This window comes from Aptenodytes forsteri, unplaced genomic scaffold (assembly GCF_000699145.1).
Source record: "Aptenodytes forsteri isolate BGI_AS27 unplaced genomic scaffold, ASM69914v1 Scaffold15, whole genome shotgun sequence".
In the NCBI taxonomy this organism is placed as follows: Eukaryota; Metazoa; Chordata; class Aves; order Sphenisciformes; family Spheniscidae; genus Aptenodytes; species Aptenodytes forsteri.
The window spans coordinates 4,983,527-5,003,409 of NW_008795129.1; the positions used below are offsets into that span (position 1 = coordinate 4,983,527).

General features: G+C 47.1%; 1 protein-coding gene across 1 annotated transcript; it reads right to left on the reverse strand.

Moving 5' to 3' along the window:
* Positions 1-10,064: 10,064 nt before the first annotated feature.
* Positions 10,065-19,484, reverse strand: HIF1AN (hypoxia inducible factor 1 alpha subunit inhibitor). The gene is made up of 8 exons (XM_009277992.1): positions 19,455-19,484; positions 18,453-18,703; positions 17,034-17,182; positions 15,130-15,275; positions 14,522-14,628; positions 14,059-14,122; positions 13,709-13,819; positions 10,065-12,510 (listed from the first exon to the last, which is right to left on the reverse strand). Exons 1-8 carry the CDS (start codon positions 19,482-19,484, stop codon positions 12,466-12,468), a joined length of 903 nt encoding a protein of 300 aa, XP_009276267.1. The 3' UTR covers positions 10,065-12,465.
* Between the last annotated feature and the right edge of the window lie 399 nt (positions 19,485-19,883).

Sequence of the window (19,883 nt, forward strand, 5' to 3'; positions counted from 1 at the left end):
TATAGATGTAAACACCACGAGTGCCTAAACCAGCAGGTGACACAAGGCAAGAAACAATCTTTCTTTCCAATATACCATGTTTAAGGAGATAAGATTAAAAGAAGGAATTTATTAAATGGATAGAAACATTAATGAAAATAAACGTTCTTTAAAAGCAATTCATTAAAAGCTTCTCCCACCATTATTCTTGCCAATTCTATCCAGAGTTGAATACACAAGTGTGGCAGTTTCCAGGATCAGATCCAAGAAAAGGCATGTTCTCATGGTTGTGTACAAACTAGCATGAAAATGAAAGGTCCTATGCAGGGAGATTAAGAGAACCTACTGCTCTACTCACATCAGCTTAGGGCCCCACTACGTTCCTTACATTCCTGGGAAGCCATCGCTTACAGCCCATAAACACTGATTTTGTCTATTTTTCTTTCATTTGGGCAGTTCTTACTGTCACTGGTTAGTTTGGGAAGATTTCTGCCCAGACAGGATTGGAATCAGCCGGGCTTTGCTGGACCAAGCTGCCAATACCCTTGGGATTTCCCATTTGGTGCCCTCCTCACTCCTTCTTCAGAAGCTGTTCCCTAATCAACAGCTGAGCAAGTTTGGCCGCCAGATCCAGGACTTCAGGGCAGTCAGTAGAGCCACCAAGGCTACATTCCTCCTAGTATTCAAGCTGCTTTCCTGTGTCCCCTGGGAAAGGTACAGCCAGGTGACACCGGCAAGGTGCATTTTTCCTCCCACTCACAGGTAACCTTCTTCATGTCAGAAAAAGGGAAGTCAGCAGATGGCAAGAGGAGAAAAACACCTTTCTGGTAATTCTGTTACTCAGCAAAAAATCGCTTTCATACACTGGCCTGACATGCCTTTCTCCCCTGCAAGCAGCAGGACCAAAGTGAGAGGTTTGGAGACAGACAACCAGCTCAGGCAGTGAAGTCCCACGGTGTTAGATGTGAAAGACCCAAGTGCAGCTCCAGTAGATGACACAGATCCTTGGCAGGGAGCAAAATAGTTGCCCCCAGGAAGGATCTGGACTGCTGCAGGCTCTGCAATAGCTGGGAAAGTGCTGTCCTGGGCAGCATAAGCAGATGGAGCCTGGAGGCACAGGAGGTGAACAGGACCCAGCACTCCCTTATCTGGGAGGCCAAGCCAGCCGTTAACCTGCAGTGCCTCCGCGGCTCCCAACCTGAGCCAGGCCTGATCCACCTAGCCCATCAGTTCTGCCTCATCGACTGCACGCAACCTCTTCCAAATGCTGCTGTAAACAGCAGGCTCTTGGAGGAGGCTGGAAGGTGGCACTGGTAAGGTTCACGGGCCACCTCCTGGCTCTCTCCTCTCCAAGCACAGCCACCTTGCCATGTGAAGGAAACCTTTGGCAGCTGTCTTGTGCTGGGAGACAGGGCTTGTTGAGCTTGGCTGAGTAATCCCAGCCGCTCCCGTCACTGCAGCTGCATGCATCCTCGTTCTCCCAACCCAAGGATCGCTGCCTCGCTGAATCACCCCATTAAATTGCTAATATCTTATTGTTCTTTAAGATTTCGAAACTTGCTGCGAAACGTTTACAGATAATTTTTTTTTGCCTGCAGTCACTGTGCCTAATGCCCAGTCATTGAGTGCCATATGTGTTTATATGCACTGCAATTTTCCACTTGATTACATTTTACCACAAACACTTTCATCCACTCCGCAAAGACAGCAGCAACACATCCATAACGTTCAGAGCAGCCCAGACAGACAGAGCCCAGACACAAATGTCTCCACCGGCCAGGGCACCTCAAAATGCGAGATTCCTAAATCCAACCGACCCAACCTCCAATTCTGAAGTCCCCAAGGGCACAAACACCTCTGTCACCTAAAGGAACATGCAAAGTTAACCTCATGCTCCCGCTTTCCCATTAAGCATCGAGTGCTGCTCAGGAGTCTGGAACAGCTGCACAACATGGAGATGCTTTCCAATAAACAAGGATATCTCAGATTTTCCGGGAGACAGGGGATGACCCAGGCCACTACAAGGATGCCTAGCACCTGAACCCGAAGCTGCAGAAATCCATAGGGACAGCAACAGCGCAGCATGCAACACAGACCTGGTCTGAAATTGGATCCTGCATCCCTGAAAGCGGAGCAAGTTCTTGTTCAGCCTCCAGCTAACTGGGCACAGTCCAGCTTGTCCGTAGTGGGGATCGCAGCTCCTGATTGCAACACCTTCCCATTTGCAACTAGGCAAGTCACCTCATCACAGCACGTAGCACCCTGGCAGGAAGGTCAGCCCCTGCCTGAGGACAGGGCTCCCCTTAACTCCAGCTGGCTCGGGGCGTCAGCACTATGCTGATGTGGCAACACTGCTTCAGTTCTGCAGTCAAACAGCTCTGCCCTCGCCCTGTGACGTACCACCCTCTCTGCTGCATGGTATGGACACTCACTGGGGGAAGGGACAAGCATCTGCCACGCGATGATCAAGAGCTCTCAATGCATTACCACCTACCTGAGCTTGCCCTACTGACCAGCTCTGCTGACAGACACGGTGCAAGTTCAGTGAGGAAACTCTTCATAACTCCGGAGACTAAGGAAAGTAGCCTACAACATCCTGCCACAAAGGCTTCTATATAGAGAAATAAAAAAATCTGATACTTCCCTTACATTCTGGGTTATCTGGGCTCTATAATTGTTTTAAGGGGTGGGATGAAATATAGCACATCAGGTGATGAGTTCTCCTGGGCAAACCCATAGGATCATAGAATAATCTGGGTTGAAAGAGGCCTCAGAAGATCATCTAGTTCAACCTCCTGCTTAAAGCAGGTACAATTAGATCAGGTTGCTCAGGGCCTTGGCCAGTCAAGTTAATATTTCTAAGGATGGAGACACAACCACCTCTCTGAGCAAGCAAAGTTGAATTTAACAGATGAAAGCAACAGTGAGAACACCCACTGCTGCAAATTCTCGGGCTCCCCTTTCCATGGTTTGGCCTCGTAAAGAAGAAGGACAGACAGACAGCATTGTGTTCTGCTTGCTGCTTATGGCTTGGGAGGGCAAAAGCACAAATTTTGTCACTGCAGTGCCACGCGATTCAAAGCCTTGAGTGCATGCAACAGGCAGGAACCCTTAAAGACCTAGATCTCACTAGGGCTGTTCATGATTTAAAACAGGCTTTCTAGGATAGCCAGCATTAACTGCATTGGTTGGACTTAATTTCTGAAGATCTCATACATTCTTTCTGAAAACTCCCAGCAGTGAGATAAACCGTTTAAGACCTCTGCCATGTTCCCTTCTTATGTTATATTCAAGAAAGAAACCTGTTACTGGATGTAAACTGTCCAGGGACAGGCCATTTTCTGCTGCTAATGAACATCTCCCGTCCTTGACTGAACACAAGGGAGCAAACATAACTACCTCACACTGGAGAAAAGGCACTGAAGATATTAGTGGTCACCAGCCTGGAAGCACAAAGCCAGTGTTCCTCACCCTGGACACGAGCACAAGCCTGCAGAAAGCAAGCCAGATCAGTGAGTCTAGCTGCCAAGAAGGGCCACCACTGTTCTGCCAAGCATTTATAGCCTCTCGTTCAACAACAGTGCTTAGCACCACCAGCACAAAATCAATATTTCCTTGAGAGAAATGCTCGTTTAGAGAAAGTCAGCAGTGACCTTGGCAGAGGTCACTCGCAAGACATGGGGCAGCATGTCTGTCAGAGGGAGCGCACACCGCCTTTTCGTCTGCTGGAAAGGGCCTGTTAACTCCTCTTTAGTTCGAGTCTTCCCACCTCCCAGAGATCTGATGCAGTCAGCCCACAAGGGGCAAAGATGTTTATTCCAGATGAGTTCATTGCCCTCCCTTTGGACTTAGGCTGTATCAGCTTTTAGGTCTGCACCTGAAGGGCAACCTTTTCACAAGGAGAAAACAAACAACAGGGAGGTGCAGGAGTGAGGTTGTGGTTTTTCCTTAGCATCTTCACTGAACCCATCCAGCCTGCTGCTAAAACTGACTCTCATGCCTTTCATGTAGGGCAAGAACTCAAGCTCATGTGGTGAATAGTGAGCAGTGATGTTTCATAAAGAGGGTGTGAGCTTCCCAGAGTCAACTGGGAGCTATCACCTGCCTGGCTACTCCTCCCAGAGGCGTAGCTGCATTGAGCTAGGGTGTTTGGCCTTGTGTTGCTGCCTTGTCCCGTCTCAAGAGGTGGTGACTTCAAAGCACAGACCCCTCACTCCATCTGCCCTGCTCTTCCTGAAGAGTTGGGACAGTCTTACTCTAGGGCCTTTCATCCAGGATGAGTCTATTCACTGTCTTCTAGGCTTATTTGCTTGTTTAATAGGAGCACGAGACTGGAGAGGATCCCTTGGGTCACTATGCCCAGTCTCCTGCCTTACGATACCTGACCACCTTATGCAAGATCTTTACATCACATTCCCTCTGGCTTCTAGTGCATCATCTTCAACAACTTTTTCTCTTTCACTATCTCCTCCGCTTCTGTAAATGTTAGTTACAATCCATTGCTCTGCACAGAGGGTGTCTAGACATCCCCAGAGGCCCTGGACAGAATGGTTATTCCTGGGCCTCTCCTTCCCACTGTGGAGGACATCCGCTTTCATGCTAAGAGGAAGAAGAATAACTCCTGAAGTATAGCATTCCTTGGTTCCATGCTGAGAGGACGGAGGATGCTGTAAAGCTTGATTAGAGCAAAAAATCCTTTTGGGAACATCATGCACCCTGATCTACCCCATTTTCATTCCAGTTAGGTAGCAGAGCATTTGCAATAGCACGTGCCATGGCCCGAGAGCTCCCCAGGCTGCAGGTGAATGGAAGACATCCTCATGACAACATGACAAGTCCAGGTGAACCATGACAGAGACTCAGAGGCAACTTCCTTCCTGCACAAGACAAAGGGGAGTTTCCCAGGAAGGCTTCCACATCCATCTACAAAATCATCCCCATTCTTTTTCCCTCGATGATCCCAGCCTGCTCTTCTTTCTTCTCCGACAGCTTTTCCCTCCAGTCACTCTGTTGGAGGCTGGTATTTTTCTGAGCAGCCTGATTTCTTCCCGACTGCCTTCGCACTGAAACCAAAATTTGAAGGGGAGCCTGGGGAGAGAGAGGGAGCGAAGTATGACACATTCAAGCTATAGTGAAATGACATATTCATCACAGCTAACGGGGGCCCACATGGCACCCCAACTGGATGCTGCCCCACTGCCCACTTCCCAGCTGGCTCTGCTGGAGTTTCCCCCCCTGCTCCCCTCCCCGCATTCCTGTTGGTGGCACTCCAAGCGAAGTGGCTGATCTGATTGGCGAGAGAACACGAGGGGTGTCATAGAAGGTGCTCACAGACATTTCTTGGCCTCCTCAAGGAAAAAAAGGCCATCGCCGAGCCTGTCAAAATGATTAATCGCTTACAGGGAATGAGGGGGAGGAGGGAGAGGGAGGGAAAAGGAAGGGGAGGAAGGAGGAGAGAAAGACAGATGGGATGGGGAGAGCTATAAACAAACAGCAAAAGCAGGAGACACAGGTTTGCCTCTGTGCTGGGGAGGAGGTGGAAGCAAGAGGCCCTAGGCTGTGCTTGGAGTAAACTGATGGCAGATGAACGGGTCCTTCAGAGCCCCAAACTCCACTTGGAGATTCTCGCCCCTGCTCACCCCCCAGGTCGGCACCACCCCCGAACACAGGCTCAAAGAGCACTAAGGTCTGCCCTGCCAGAGCGGTGTCAGACCTGACAGCCCAAGTAACACAGCCCTGCGACTCCCCAGCTCTACAAATCTCTGCGGTTCACGTGAGCTGACAGACCAGAAGCTTATTACCTCAAACGCCAAGCAAGACCTTACCGCCCCGTACCCTCCAGCTCCACAGCCTATAGTGGCTGGCATTTGACCTGAATACCCACCAGCACCAGTAATTCTTTGCTGCCAGAAGCATTTTACCCCAATGAAACACAGATGGATAGGACCAGCTTCTGAGGGACTGTCAAAGGTCCTGGCAGAGGAACTTGGAGCAGACAAGCTTGGGCGGAATCAGTCCATCGCCCGTGGTACTAAGCTCTCCCACAGAAACTACCCCCTTGGATGCTGTTATAACCCCCTGTGCCCTCTCTGTGGACACGGGGACTTTTATATCTCCTTTTATAGAAGCAAATGATTTGACCTCACTCCTTTAGCTGCTTTCAGCTCAGCTAGAGTCCTCACACAGCTCACTGCAGGAGGCCAGCGGTGCTTAAGCAGCTCAGGGAGCAGAGGGCGCGCAGCAGATCTCGTAACACAGATTACCTACGTACAGGATAGCACGCGCTCTCCTCCCTTCCTGGCTTCCCAAGGGGTTTCAAGTCACATCCAAAGGTCCTCCCTGTCAAGGCATTCAATGGCGAACCCTGACTATCCAGGAAAAAACACAACTGAACCTCCGAGATGAAAGTCATACCTGTGGCTCCTGCCATCCAGCACAATGACATTTCCTACAGCAAGGGCAATAACCTGCCGTGTCAAATTCTGGGCTTTCTCAGGGTTAACAGCAATTTTGTGAGGTGAATTCTGACAGCAACCCTACATCACCACAAGCTGCCTTATCATCCACAAAAAGCATGAGGTGCACTCCTCCAAATTTAAACATACATTTAAAATGTTGCTGTGCATGGGAAGCAGCCCTCCCCTCATGTGTTTAAGAGGGGATAAAAGTCACTACCTGACACATCTCCCCACGCCGAGCAATGCGACCAATGATTCCCCTGACTTCTCTCCTGATGAGCACTGGATGAAAAGCCCTGTTAGATACTGTCCTGAGATCCGCTGTTTTCTCTTTCATTTTGAGTTCCTGTGGTGAACACCACTAGCCACGGGAAGAGGCTGAAAATCCAAGCTGCTGTCATTTGTCTGAGCTCGGAGCCAGCTGGGAATGAGACAACATGGCTTCAGCTCTCCCCTTTGAAGGTATCTGCTTTGATTTCCAGTCACAGAAAGAATAATTACCCTGATGGAGACCTACGCCTCAAGTGAATGACCCAGCCTTGCAAAGACAGGAGCTGTCACTGAAATCAATTAATCCAGTAAGCTTAAGACTTGAGATGCACCAACCAACCTTATATGCCCCACAAATGGTCTGGCATCCCCCCCAAATTATAACTGTTGATCTCATCAGAGGCAGTGTAAACTACACCAAAATGTTTAACCTGACAAGACTTTGAATGACAGCTGTAGGAAAAATAGGTAACAGATTTCATGTGCACCGATAATTTGATCAAAAGCCAAAAAACCCAAACAAATGCATATACTGGATTGTACATGGCTGGATGATGAGCTAAGCCAGCAAACAACAGACACAGAGAAGTCACAACTGCCTTCTTTTATTTACCTGTCATACAGTCCATCATGTTCCTCCATGCTCTTGTAGGAAACGACATGATCAGGAAAAGAGCCTGGAACTGCTTTCACATTGCTCGTCCTAATCTTTTTGCATGCCAGTCAAGGCCTGTGCCTGCTCTCCTCCGCACCAAAAACTGCAAGGCTGCGTGCAAGGTGTGGGGAAAGGAGACTGCAAAGATTTAAGAAAGTTGTTTCTGTGGTTTTTGCTGGCAGTTTGCAGCCAGGCACTGAGAAGGAAGCGCAAGGTGTTGATGGGGCAAGGAGAGGGCTCCAAGATGTGCTCTCTCCCTTACTAAGCAGGTAGTTGAGAACCACTGAACAGCATGGGAAGGATTTTGCCTAGCTGCCTTCCTCCGCAAGCTTTCCAGCCAAGCCAAGACCCTTGCTGCTGCTCCGTACCTAGGTGGAGTAGGTAGCACTCAGTTACGCATCTCATGGACTTCACTATGGCTCTAGTGGCTGCCTCCATTGTTTGCGGGATATTCTCCCCCCCTTCCCTCCTTCTAACAAAGATTCTGATTAATGATCGCTCATTCCTAATTGTCAAATTTCTTTTCCTTCATCCTGTGTCTAATCACCAGTGACAGAAGCCATTACGCAAATGAGAGCAGACGACTTCCCACAACTGTTCTCGTTGGTAAAAGCCTTGTAATTTAAAGCTCTGATTTGTAGAGGAAAGCTGCGTTTCCCCAAGGCGTCCGGGCATCTGTTCCACTTACACTCCAAGAGCCTCGACTTCCGCTCCCTCCCCCCACAATTAGTCCTCTGCTTGCAACAAATATTTGACTTTGCGAGGCAGTAATTAGAACTTACTTTGCATGTGTTTGTCACAGTAACAGCATCTCTTTTCCCTTTCCTTCTAGGCAGCACTAGTGCAGAAAAGCACCCAGGGAAGATGGTGACTTCAGGACTTCCCAGGATATTGACGGGAGAGGTGCCATCTCCAAAACGGGAACGGAAGACGAAGAGCATAAACCAGCGTGCAAGGAAGCTCCCCACACACGTGGCAGAAGGGAGGCTTAGAGAAAAGCGCTTTGAAAAAACACGTGCAAAGGCAGTACTCCCTGTTGCAGTTGCTGCTCTGCTTCCAGGGCTGGGACAGCAGCATGGGTTGACCATGCATCAACACAGAGGCCTGACAAGAGATTGTCAAGACCCTGAGTGCACCGTCCCCATTCTAGGACTTTAAAGAGCAGTTGGCTGTGTTCAAGGCTGGCTTGCTCATTGGTGAGGACTGCTGTAAAGAAAAGCACAGCAGCAGTCTCGGCCCAGGCCTCCCCCTCTTGAGGGAAAGAGCTGCTTGATGCTGAGGGTCTCCCTCTTCATCCCCACCTGTGTTAGACTGCCCCTGCTTCGCAGCTGCGTCTCATACCTCCTCAATCCTGGCCCTGATCCCGGGTTCACCTTGGACCTGCTTTATCGCTCCAAATTTCCTGGGTGATCACTGAGCTGAGCCTGACCCTGATCACCAAGGGGGTAAAACAGTGCATCAGTCTAAAAACGCACGCTCTTCTCTTTCTACGGGAAAGATCCTGCAGCCATAATCTACAAGGATTAGGAGAGACGTCACTTCTCCTTAGGAAAATCTCACTTTTCAAGGAACAGAGAAATGGGGGAAACAAAAGAGAAGAAAGGTATTACAGAACCTAAGGTAATAAAAGCAAACAAGAAAAACACCAAAAGTACAAGTGAAAAATCTTGGAGTCCGATCTGCTTTTCAAATGACACAGTTCTCATACCTCAGTTTCCTCTGCTTCTCTGCACAACCCGAGACATTTCTGAGCTTTGTGGTATCAGCCGTGCATGTTACCCAAGAGGCATGTGCACAACAGAATGACGACAGGATCAGACATAACAGACAACTAAGTTCAGTGGAACAGAAGCAACTGCATGTTCAGAGATGATGATTCCAGCAGGCACAGCAGGGAAGGGTGAACACCCATGGTCACAGAAGACTTTATCCACCTGTCTTTCCTACTCCCTCCACATTCACCCTGTCCCCCAAGGGTGTAAGGAGAGAATGCCAATTGTGGTACCCCAGGCTCAGACAGCTGTGTCTCTCCCCCCCCCCCAACATCCCTAATCTCTATTCAACTCTTCCCCATTTTACTACACATTAGAAATTTGTTCGGATTTAGCCAACATTTCACTCGTGGTTAGATGACAAGATTGCTGTAGAGTTAATATTACCATAAAATAACCTGCGTCTTTATTAGGTAGAGAGGACTCCATCACCCAAGGCTGCTAACATACAGCAGAGGTACACAGAGGAAGCCTCCCCCAAAAATCTCCTTGACCAAAGTATGAATCGGGTAAAGGACCAAACGGAGGACAAGATACCCAAAGGATAAGCAACTGATAGAACTCATTAGACCTGATAGCGTAGTTTGCCCTGTCATTCCATCAGTGACCAGAGCATGGTGACACCATTCAGGTCAGCAGGGAGAGGAGTTTATTCCCTCCCCACCAACACTTGTGGTTGAGAGGGTTCAAGGATACCATTTTATTCCCAGCTTTCCTTTCAGGCTTACGGAAGTAGTATGGGGAAAGTCGTGAAGGCACACCATAATGCAGTTGGTATTGCTGTTTTGAAGGCAGTTCTGGAGACCAGCAGCTTTCACCAGTGAAGAACACAAGCAGAGTTATTAAAAAGACTGAAAGGTAGTTTTACATGCACATCTCCTTATGCAGCTCTCCTGTACAGCCACTCAGAAAATAAAAGCCACACAGTTCTGTTGTTCAACATTGGTTGTATTTAAGAACTACACTTCAGAAGGTACCGTGTGTTTGTCACACCCCACCCCCTGCACACACACCCCTAGCAGAGAACACACACAGCTTCCCAATACCATGGCAAGGGGCATTGAAAGCACAAGGTGAAAAGGGAAGGGGAGGAGTCAGTCCATCAGTGCATTGTAAATGAGCTTTCACGAAGTCAAGTGCAGCAAAACCTGTTCAGACACTTTAAAAGTTAGACCTTTGGCAAATAAAGAAAAAGAAAGGATCCTAAAGTTCTGTAAGTACCATTCTCTCTCCACATGGGATATGAACTCCCACCCTGAGCTTCAAGAGTTGATGGTGCCTAACAAGTAGTACTGGAGACTACCATGTGCTGAATAAATAGCACAGAGATGGGATTTCATTTGAGCATCTTTCAACCAAGGGCACGTGCCCAGGATTCCTGGGAAGGCCTTGCTTTTGGCCAGAGTCAGCAGCTTAGCCTTCTTCCCCACCTGCCCAAAGGCTGAGCATTGGTAAGTATCCAGCTGAGTGACCTTCGTCTGGATCTAACCACAGCTCTGGAGAGTCTGCAACAAGTAACATGGCAGTCAGACTACTCAGTGACACGGACATACTTCTTAAACAAGGACCCTGCAGCTGCCAATTACACTTCATTTGTTCTGACCTGTAAAGCAGCTAGAAAACTAGCCCCTGGGACCTCCTATTCGAGAAGCCTTTCACCTTTGTGCAAGACAAGCTCACAGCAAGTGGCACATGAGCTGTCCCAGCAAAAGATGGGGCCCGAGGCCAAAGACGGAGCGCTTCTTGAACAGCATGTTCTCAAGACATTTATCAGAATCCCATGTCAGAACAAGCCCCGAAGAACAAGGGGGAAAACAATGGGAAGTCTCAACAGAACAAATCCCCCACTATTCTCTGGGACGAGATATACGGGCTATGAAACAGCTTCTCCCACCTCTAGCTCTTGGTACCCATTACAACCGCATCAAATATACAAGACCTTTGCACCACCCCCAAAACCAGGGACAGCAGTGCAGCACACCTCAGGGAATAAAAAGCCAGCCTCCATATCAGCCTAAGGTTTTTTCCATGGAAGAGGAGGAGGAGGAAAGCAAAATGATTTTTCAGAGTGATTGCTGAGGACTCAAACAGAGGCTTGTCTGGTTCCTATGCCCTGGTCTCGTCACCTCCTGACCTGCCATGTCAAGTCCTGGAACGCAAAAAGGATCAAGATAAACTTAACCACGTTTAAACAGAAAGCCCTGACCTCTTTCACGTGACTGTACAAGGAAGGGAACCACACACTGGCATGGATTTAACTGATGGACAGGAGCCACACAACATCACACAAACATGCGCACCTGTGCGCAGCCACACACACTTGAGTTCTTGGAGTTTCAATAAAAAGGGCACTTTCCCGTGTTAGTCCGAGGAGCCAACACCCCTGGTGGGAAGGGAGGCTCTGTACCTATCTGACACTGCATTTTGATAGTCTAGCTCGGCACCCCTGGGGATTTTAATTTAAAAATGTGGCTTAATCATTCAAGACTTGGAGAGTGCCCTGGCATTTATGCATCTCCCTTCATAACGCTACATCCCCTTTTAATCACACTGCAGCTTCAGAAGAGCGGGAGAGAAGCCTTCACTCCCTAGAGAAAGCGGTCAGAAAGGAGGTTTATCTAGACTCCTACACCACAGATGTTATTTGGAGAGCACAGGATTTGGCACTCACACACTAAATGAATTCACTGATCTCTACCCTGTACTAAGTCCAAAGCATAGATGTCTGAAGTTGAAGAAATTGAATCGTTTGTCCCGTTGCTCATCACACACAGGCCATCTCACATGTTCATTTCCGTTACAGAAAAAGGTGCCAGAGTTGAGCAGGTGCCAGAGTTGAGCATGGACATGTCCTCTAACAACAGAGGACTGTGAAAGCTATCACTTCCCATCTTATATCCACTGCAGGCACCAACACAAAAACCCAGCCAGGAGGCCCAAACCCCATGAGGCTGAGGAAACAAGATCACTCCTGGTTCCCCTCCAAGCTCTTCTTCAAATGCCTGAAAATCCTGAAGCAACGCATCCAAGTGCCAGAAGCCATGCTCCTTGTTGTGGCAAACAGGGCAGAGGGAGAAAAAACAAGTTAGTGAGCATAAATCCAGCTTCCAATAAGTGCAGACTCTTTCTTGGGAGGTTCGGTTAGATGAGTGGAGGATGAGTGGGGTACTAACGGTTTTGCAGTTCCAGTAGCCCCCTTTATTGTAGTGGGGCAGGGATGGGCCAGGAAACCCATCAGTCTGTTAAGTGCTGCGTGCAATACTAGCGCTCAGTATCTTCCATTGCTTGTGAACAAAGCAGCTCCAACATCAGTCACCCGGGCAGCCAGGCATTAGTCATACCGTCCCTTAATCATCATATTCAACAAGGGACCCACCTGTTCAAAGCAAACACAGATCATTAGCCGGGACAGTTACACAGAAATGGCAGCTGCAGAGCCTGCTCCCTCTGCATCACAACACCTTATGAGCTGAGCTGCCCAGGGCAGAGGATCTCAGCGCACAAACTGAGCCTAAGGTACACCGAATCAGTTTCAAAGTATTTTCTAGATAAAACACTGGGGCACCCTTGAGCACATCCTCAAACACCCTACCAAAATTGCGTGGTTCTATGCCAACACCCAACTTTAGTTGTCACCAAAACATTGCATCCACGGTATTTGTTTGAAACTTTTTCACTTCCCACACTAGATTTGTGATTTCTTGGCAGATGCTATTAAAAGGAGCCAATAGTCATCAGGAGTTGCTTTTTGCAGGGCAGAGAAGGAACATCCTTACTCATTGAATCTTCTCTGGTCCTTGGGGTCACTTGGAAGGAAGGCTAGGACTAACAATTTTGCTAAGGTTTTGTTTTCAGTCAAGACCACTCCCATTTCTCAGCACTGCCTGATCACCGAGGGAAGTTCAGCATGCTATGGCATTAAGATAATCTCAGGGGAGAGGCATGATCTCACATGAGTGCGTTAAAGAGGAGTTCCTGCACAGTGGTAAGGGTTACAGACCATGAGAACATTTCTTTTCACATCCAGTATTTCCACTTTCACGTCAGCAGGAGATCTTCAAAAGCATACTCTTAGTACTTCAATCTGTTTTTTTGAAATACCCGTTGGTTAAAATTGCAAAGAATTCAGAGATGACCGAGATGTGCATTAAGGGGGAAGCGCATGACTTAATAGAAAAGATTTCTCTTATTTAAGAGATTTGCATTCAACAGGTAAAACAGTTTCATTTTTTTGGCAAATACTGGGTATTGTTGCTGCACAGAAGGCTAAGGAGAGTTTGGGAGTAACACTTCCCTGGCAGTGCCCAAAGCCAAAGTACACCTTCCCCCACATACAAGAACAATTACTCCATTGTTTGTAGTGGTCCTCTCCAGAATTATAATTTAAAGAGCTTGCCTTTTTGTAGCCAAAGGACCTTCTGAAGACGGGAGGAAGAACCATTCACAGCAACAGAGCAACCCTGCTTTCTCCTACCCTCACTGTGACACCTGCAGAGCCAAATAGTTGGCATCTCGAGTTTTGCATTAAGCCACAACGATTTCAACAGCAGTGACTATGTGGTTCTTTTTTGTACCTCTTGTGGATTTCCTAAGGCTTCTCCCAACATCTTCTCAATGTTCCTCATTATCGCCACTTTCTGATGAGCCTTTAACGGATATTCAATTCTCTTTGGGGTTGGGGCACCCTGAAATATCAAAAATAGCTCATTGCATGCTTCCTGAATTGGCAGATTATTCCACCTTTTCCCAGCCACCCAGTTCTTCACACGCCACTCGAAAGGGAGAAAGTAGCTTTCAGCTTTAAAGCAAAGGATTTGGTGCAACGAAGTTCTCATATTAACAACATGTGCTAATAAACGTCTACCTGAAAAAAATCCTCTGGGATAGAGCTATCCAAGCTGCGCAGGAAGGTGCTTGTACTCACCTTGTACCAGAAGTTCACAGTGATGGTAATCCCCCCATTCAGGAGAGACTCAATGTGGTGCCACCTGCACGGAAACCACACAAAAAAGAAAAGAAACTATTGCTGTAGCTTATAGAGAAATACCTTGGATGGATGAGTTCAGACTGCAGTAGACAAGCCTTGCCCTGTACCTCCATCATCAAGACCTCAGAACTTCTGGGAAGTTCTCCTAATTTAAATACAGATCCTTTTCTCGCACACGTTAGTGGATTACTCGCACAATAATGTAGTGTCAGGGAGAATTACCGCTCCCATCCAACAGATAGGAAGTAGAAGCAGATTGGCCCAAAATATCACAGAAAATATCACACTTGTTGGAGAAGTCCAAACAAAATTCTCTTTAAGAGCCAACCCAACGCTTTAAGCAGAAGACCTTTTAAACCTCTGTTTGCTGGTCACTGTGCAGTCCCACCATCCTTCTTACCAGTACATAGGTATGTATAGCACATCTCCCGGGCCCACCACCGTCTCATAGCCAACCACGCTCCGGAAGTTCGGAAACTTCTCATAGTCAGGATTGTCAAAGTCCACCTAACGGAAGAAAACATTAAGAAACTCAGAATAACTTCCTGCAACGACAGTCCTCATTATTGGCTCTCAGTATCAAATCCTCCTGATCTTCCCTATGTGGCTGTTACATTCCCATTCCTGTCTTAACTCCGTCGCGAGGTCCTGCAGTACCCCCAAAGTACCACCAACTTAGACAGGAGTCCTGCAGTTTGTCTCTGAGCAAGTCTGTGTTTGACCAAGTGATCAGTGAAACAGAACAGAGAAGGCAGCAACTGTTGTGCTATCAGCAAGGAGACGTGTATAGCCCTAGCACTTGCAAGTCAGGACCAGACACAAACAGAAACACCACCAGCCCTTCCGGCTATTCTCAACGTGTTCACCAGTTAACAGATCTGAACACGGGTTTTGCAAAAGCTCAGCAAGTGGCATGCAGCTTTAATTCCAGTGCAGCTTCCTCCCACCTAGCATCTTCACAAATGCCCTTTTTTGGCATGGAGCAGAGAACAGATCTGCTACTCTCACCTGGCTCTGCCTGTCGCACGGATGGTGCACAGGATAAGGGTAGAGGCATTCAAACTGATCAGGAGGGAACAGGATACACCTCTTGTAACCCTTAATCTGAGCGAAGAAGTTCTGCTGCTCATCATAATGAGCTGGTGTCACATTGCCTACACAGAGAGAAAAGACGATAATCAAGACACTCTCACGTACAGGTATGAAAGACGGAAGCAACTTATATTCCTTGTTAATGACAGTAAATACACTCCCACATATTCAGAAAACTAAACAAGGAAAATGACCATAGGAACGTTACAAACTGATCACTCTATCATTCAGCCTTTATTGAGCAGTTGCTATCCCACTTAATTTCCATTCTAAATCCATGTTCAGCAATTTATGCTCTACAGGATTAGGATTTCCAGCTTGTTTCCATGAACAGCAGATGGTGAATGTTGACAGGAAGCTTTTTCATAAAATGCTGTTTAGATGACAAGTTGTGGAATGGACTTTCAAAAATTATTAGTCTAGAGAGAAGGAGTCTAACAGTCCGATTTTGAAAAAAGTCCTAGTAGTTTTGCAAGAAAACAAGTAAACAAATCTGTCATTGGGGCTTCCAATAGCACCTCTTCAGTCTGATTAACAGTTATGAAGCTTGACTGTCACCACTAGGTCTTAAATTTAATCAAATATTTAAATACAGTAGGTCATTTTGTACCCCTTACAACTACGTTTTTCAGGCTGTTTGCCAATTCAGTTATTACTCTTTTAGCTTGCTTTTTATATGTATTTTCACTAAAGAGAATTAAGATAACAGTTAACCCCGTAACTTCATTAAATAGATCGTACAATCACGTGCTCCTGTAAAGACACTCCTTTTTCTAGCACACACTGGTCCAAGACAATTCCTTGGTTCTTGTGCATAACCTGTGGATAATAGGATTTTAGTGATCATATTATGACCTGTAGGGAAGCGTTGGTGCAGTGCTTTTGTATGAAGTTCTCTTCTCTCAGCTAGTAAAACAAGTGGCAAACTACCGTAAGTTGAGTATGACTTGTTGCAAAAGGGAAAAAACATCTGCTGTGAGAACTGAACAGCCACGAATTGCCAAGTAATTGTAACTGGACAATTATAATTGGATGTGACGGCCACACTGATTATAGGCCATCCCACTTCACAAAACTGCGTACGTTCCTTGCCCAGTTACTGAGATTACTTTCTACTAGAATGCTGTCCTTTCTAACAGCGTAGCAGTACCTCTGTCTCCTAAGGCACCTGCCTATGAGTCAGTCTCCACATGGATTTGGGATTCCGCTCTATCCAGATATTTTTAGGATTTATCCATCTTCCAAGCTCTCCAGTGCCCTCTAACCTTCCGAGAAGAAATTCAGCTCTTAATTGAAAGAGAATTCCTCGCCACAGTGTACCAGCTCAAATAAGAACAAATGCTTCACAGAATAATCAACATTTCCTCCTGGGTAGACATTGGACATGCTAAGAAAAGCCCAGAAGACTAACTTGCCTCAACTTGCAAACCCTTTTGCGTTTTAGATCTGCAGACACTGAGCATTTTGAATCGACAGCATCTGAAGCATTCAAACAAGAAACAGGTCTCAGAATATGATTAGCAATTACTGAAAACACAGCCCTACCAGCATCACACAGAGCCTTTTCACGAGCAGACTACATCCAGGCATTCACAGTACGTCCCTGGGGAAACGCAAGCTATTCCTTTGGTTGTTTCCCTCTATAACCCAAGTTAAGTTGTGACAACAGTCCCCTCCCAACACAAAGCTCTAAATGGCCTGCTCTGAAGGAACACTTAGAAACTAGTGGGAAATCCATTTGAAAGACCTTCCGGAACTGAAATACAGAACTGCTGACCAAATCTTCTCCCCTTCTCCTCCAGTCAGAGGAAACTGCTTACCTTCCATGCCAATAAGAAGCAAGTTAGAAGTCAGTTGACCCCAGCCACGTTTCCCTTGCTGCTTGTTAATCCAGTTCCAGTTGAAGCCAAGGAAATCCACCACAATCTTCCTTCCAACTGTGTCATTCAGGGTTTGCTGCAGATATAGCCTGTATTTTCCCAGAGACAAGCAGAAATCAAGTATTAAGCTTTGTCATGAACATAAAGACATACCTCTGCATCTCTTCAGAAAGATTTCAAAACAAAGAGACAGAACTCGTAGAGATTCTGTTCTATCACCACACACCATAAACAACTGTGGAAGGAAACAGTTTCAAAGAGTCCCCAAATTTTGCTGAAAGATTTCCTGGTACAGAAGGGAACAGAACTCAGTTCTGCTTTAACAATCACAAGGGAAAAAGAGAATTTTAGAGCAAGAACAACCCCCTCACGGTGCAGGAGGAGGAAAGTGTAAATAGACTGGCCACTATCAAATATCAAACACACTCATGAATAATCCCCCGATAAATGCCACCACTTTAACTCATCTGCGATAAGAGTTACCTCTTCTACTAAAAGTGCGTGAGGGCAAAAAAGGGCTCGGGAAACCCAGCACGTTTCAGTATCAAGTTACTTTAAAGCTGTTCTTACATTTAGACATAGAGGATCAGAGGAATCAAACGTCTGTATTAACAATTGCAGTATTACAGACTACTGTCTGCAATGCTGGAAGAAAAACGCATTTTTAAGCTCAAGGACTGCCTTCTCTCTTGGAAAAGGCACACCCAAAGCTGAGAAAGAAGAGAAAGGCACAGACGACAAGTGAACGTGGACACAGAGTTGCTTCCAATTAAGACACAATCAAGCATCCGTAAATCCTTTTAGAGGGTTGGTGACTGATAAAATTAACCGAGGGTTTAAGTACAGTTGCTAATAGTTATATTCCGTATAAACATGAAGCTCCTCTCAGTAACTTACAGCTCTGCTAGTGGTATAGGCCATCACCACCAACAAATGCACTGCATGTATGCAACCTTTTCTCACCTTTCTGAAAGAGGGTTAGCACCAGCTACCTTGGTATTCTGTAAAAAAGGCTGAGTGCTATAGCCTGTACCTTTTAATCAGATAACTAAGCTCCTCTACCAATACCATAGTCTGCCAAAAGAAAGTGAAGCTTTAGGCTTTCTCTATCCAAACGCTGCCTTGGACAGAGAAGAAGAAAAATAAGCCTCTGCAGACAACGTGAACAGTTTGATAAACTAATGGTATGACTTTTTTTATCAGGTAACAAGGCTGCTGTCAAGTAGCAGCCCTGCAGGAACAGCAGGGCTATAAAAAAAATGAAAAGTTTGGGAGGTTTTAATCATCAACACTCACTGAAGAGAAACTTACCCCCTACTTAGACCTGCAGAAATGGAGAAACCTCCACGTACCACTTACCTCTCAGCACTCCCTTTTTGTTGTATTTCTTTGAGTCTGTCCACAAACTCAGCAAACTTCATCTCTTCCCTGCTCGACTTGGGTTTGAAGTTCTTAAAATTGGCCATCTTCTTCTCATCGTAGTACAAGAACTTGTGTGTGCTGGCACTGTACACTGAGAAGTCCCCATTGCCAATGTTTTCCTGGAGGTAGTCCAGGTCCCATTTCAGAGCAGGATAAACCAGATTCGTATCTGTCAGCACCACCGGCTCCTGGAGAGAAACAGGAAGTTTATTGGTTCAATTGATTGAACTTGAGAACCATCACATTCATTACTGCAACCACACAAACTCTCTCTGAAAACAGGGAATTGGGAAAGGCATTTAGAGTAATCAAATACCTCAGTCTGGGGACAAAACCAAGCAAAACACGATAGGAAGTTTTAAGAAAGTGGTGGCCTGCTCCTACAGCAAGCTCCTGGTAGCAACGGGACAGATTCCACTATCTACTTAGCTAATCTTCAACACGTGAGGTTAGACAAACATTAGCTGGGAACAGTTTTAGGCCTACTTGGTCCTGCCACGTAGCAAGGAGACACAGTAGATTCTGTCTGGTCACTTCCAGCCTCAGCTATGAAGGGGTAATGCTGGCAGAAAGATACCTCTGAATCCAGAAACAGAGACAGCACTCATCTCTCTTCTCAGAACATCGCAGATAACCTTCAGCCATCGAAAAAATGAGATTACCCCATCTCTTCTACACCAAAAAAAGAACCACTACAAAAGGATGGCAAAGGACATCGCCTATAAATAGTAAGCAACCTAAACAAGAATGACAGCTGCTGTGTTTCTAAGCCGTGCACGCACAACTTCCCTTCTTGCAGGCTTTCTTTTAAAAAAAACAACTAGCAATCGTACCGAAACTAGATTGAGCTTGTCCAGAACCAACACAAGAGCCGCTACTGCAAGGCAACCTTCACATCTGTGGCCACTCTCCCTTAGGAAATAACAAAGGTGTGCCCACGGTTTTACACAACGTTTCCACGATTTCCATCCGGACCACAAAGCACTTAAAGCAAACGTTTCCTGCAGATTTCTCCACTCAACGCCGTGGCACCGAAAAGAAGCGTCCGCTACAACCGAGAGGAACGGCACAACGGCAACAACCAAGCCCGCGCGGGGAGGGGGCACGGCGGGACCAAGCCCGGCGGGGAGGGGGCACGGCGGGCGCTCCGCGGCAGACAGCGCGGTAGCCCGGAGGGACAGAGCCGGGATGGGGCGGTGAGAGCACGCCCGGGACGGCGCTAGCACCCAGGAGAGCCCGGCACCCTGAGAGCGGCTCAGCGGGCCCTGCTCCGCCCGGCCTGACGGGCAGGGCTGGCAGCCCCCGCGCTGCGAAGCACAGACACCCCCCACCCCGGCCCGGCCTCAGCCCGCCGGCCGCGCCACGTCG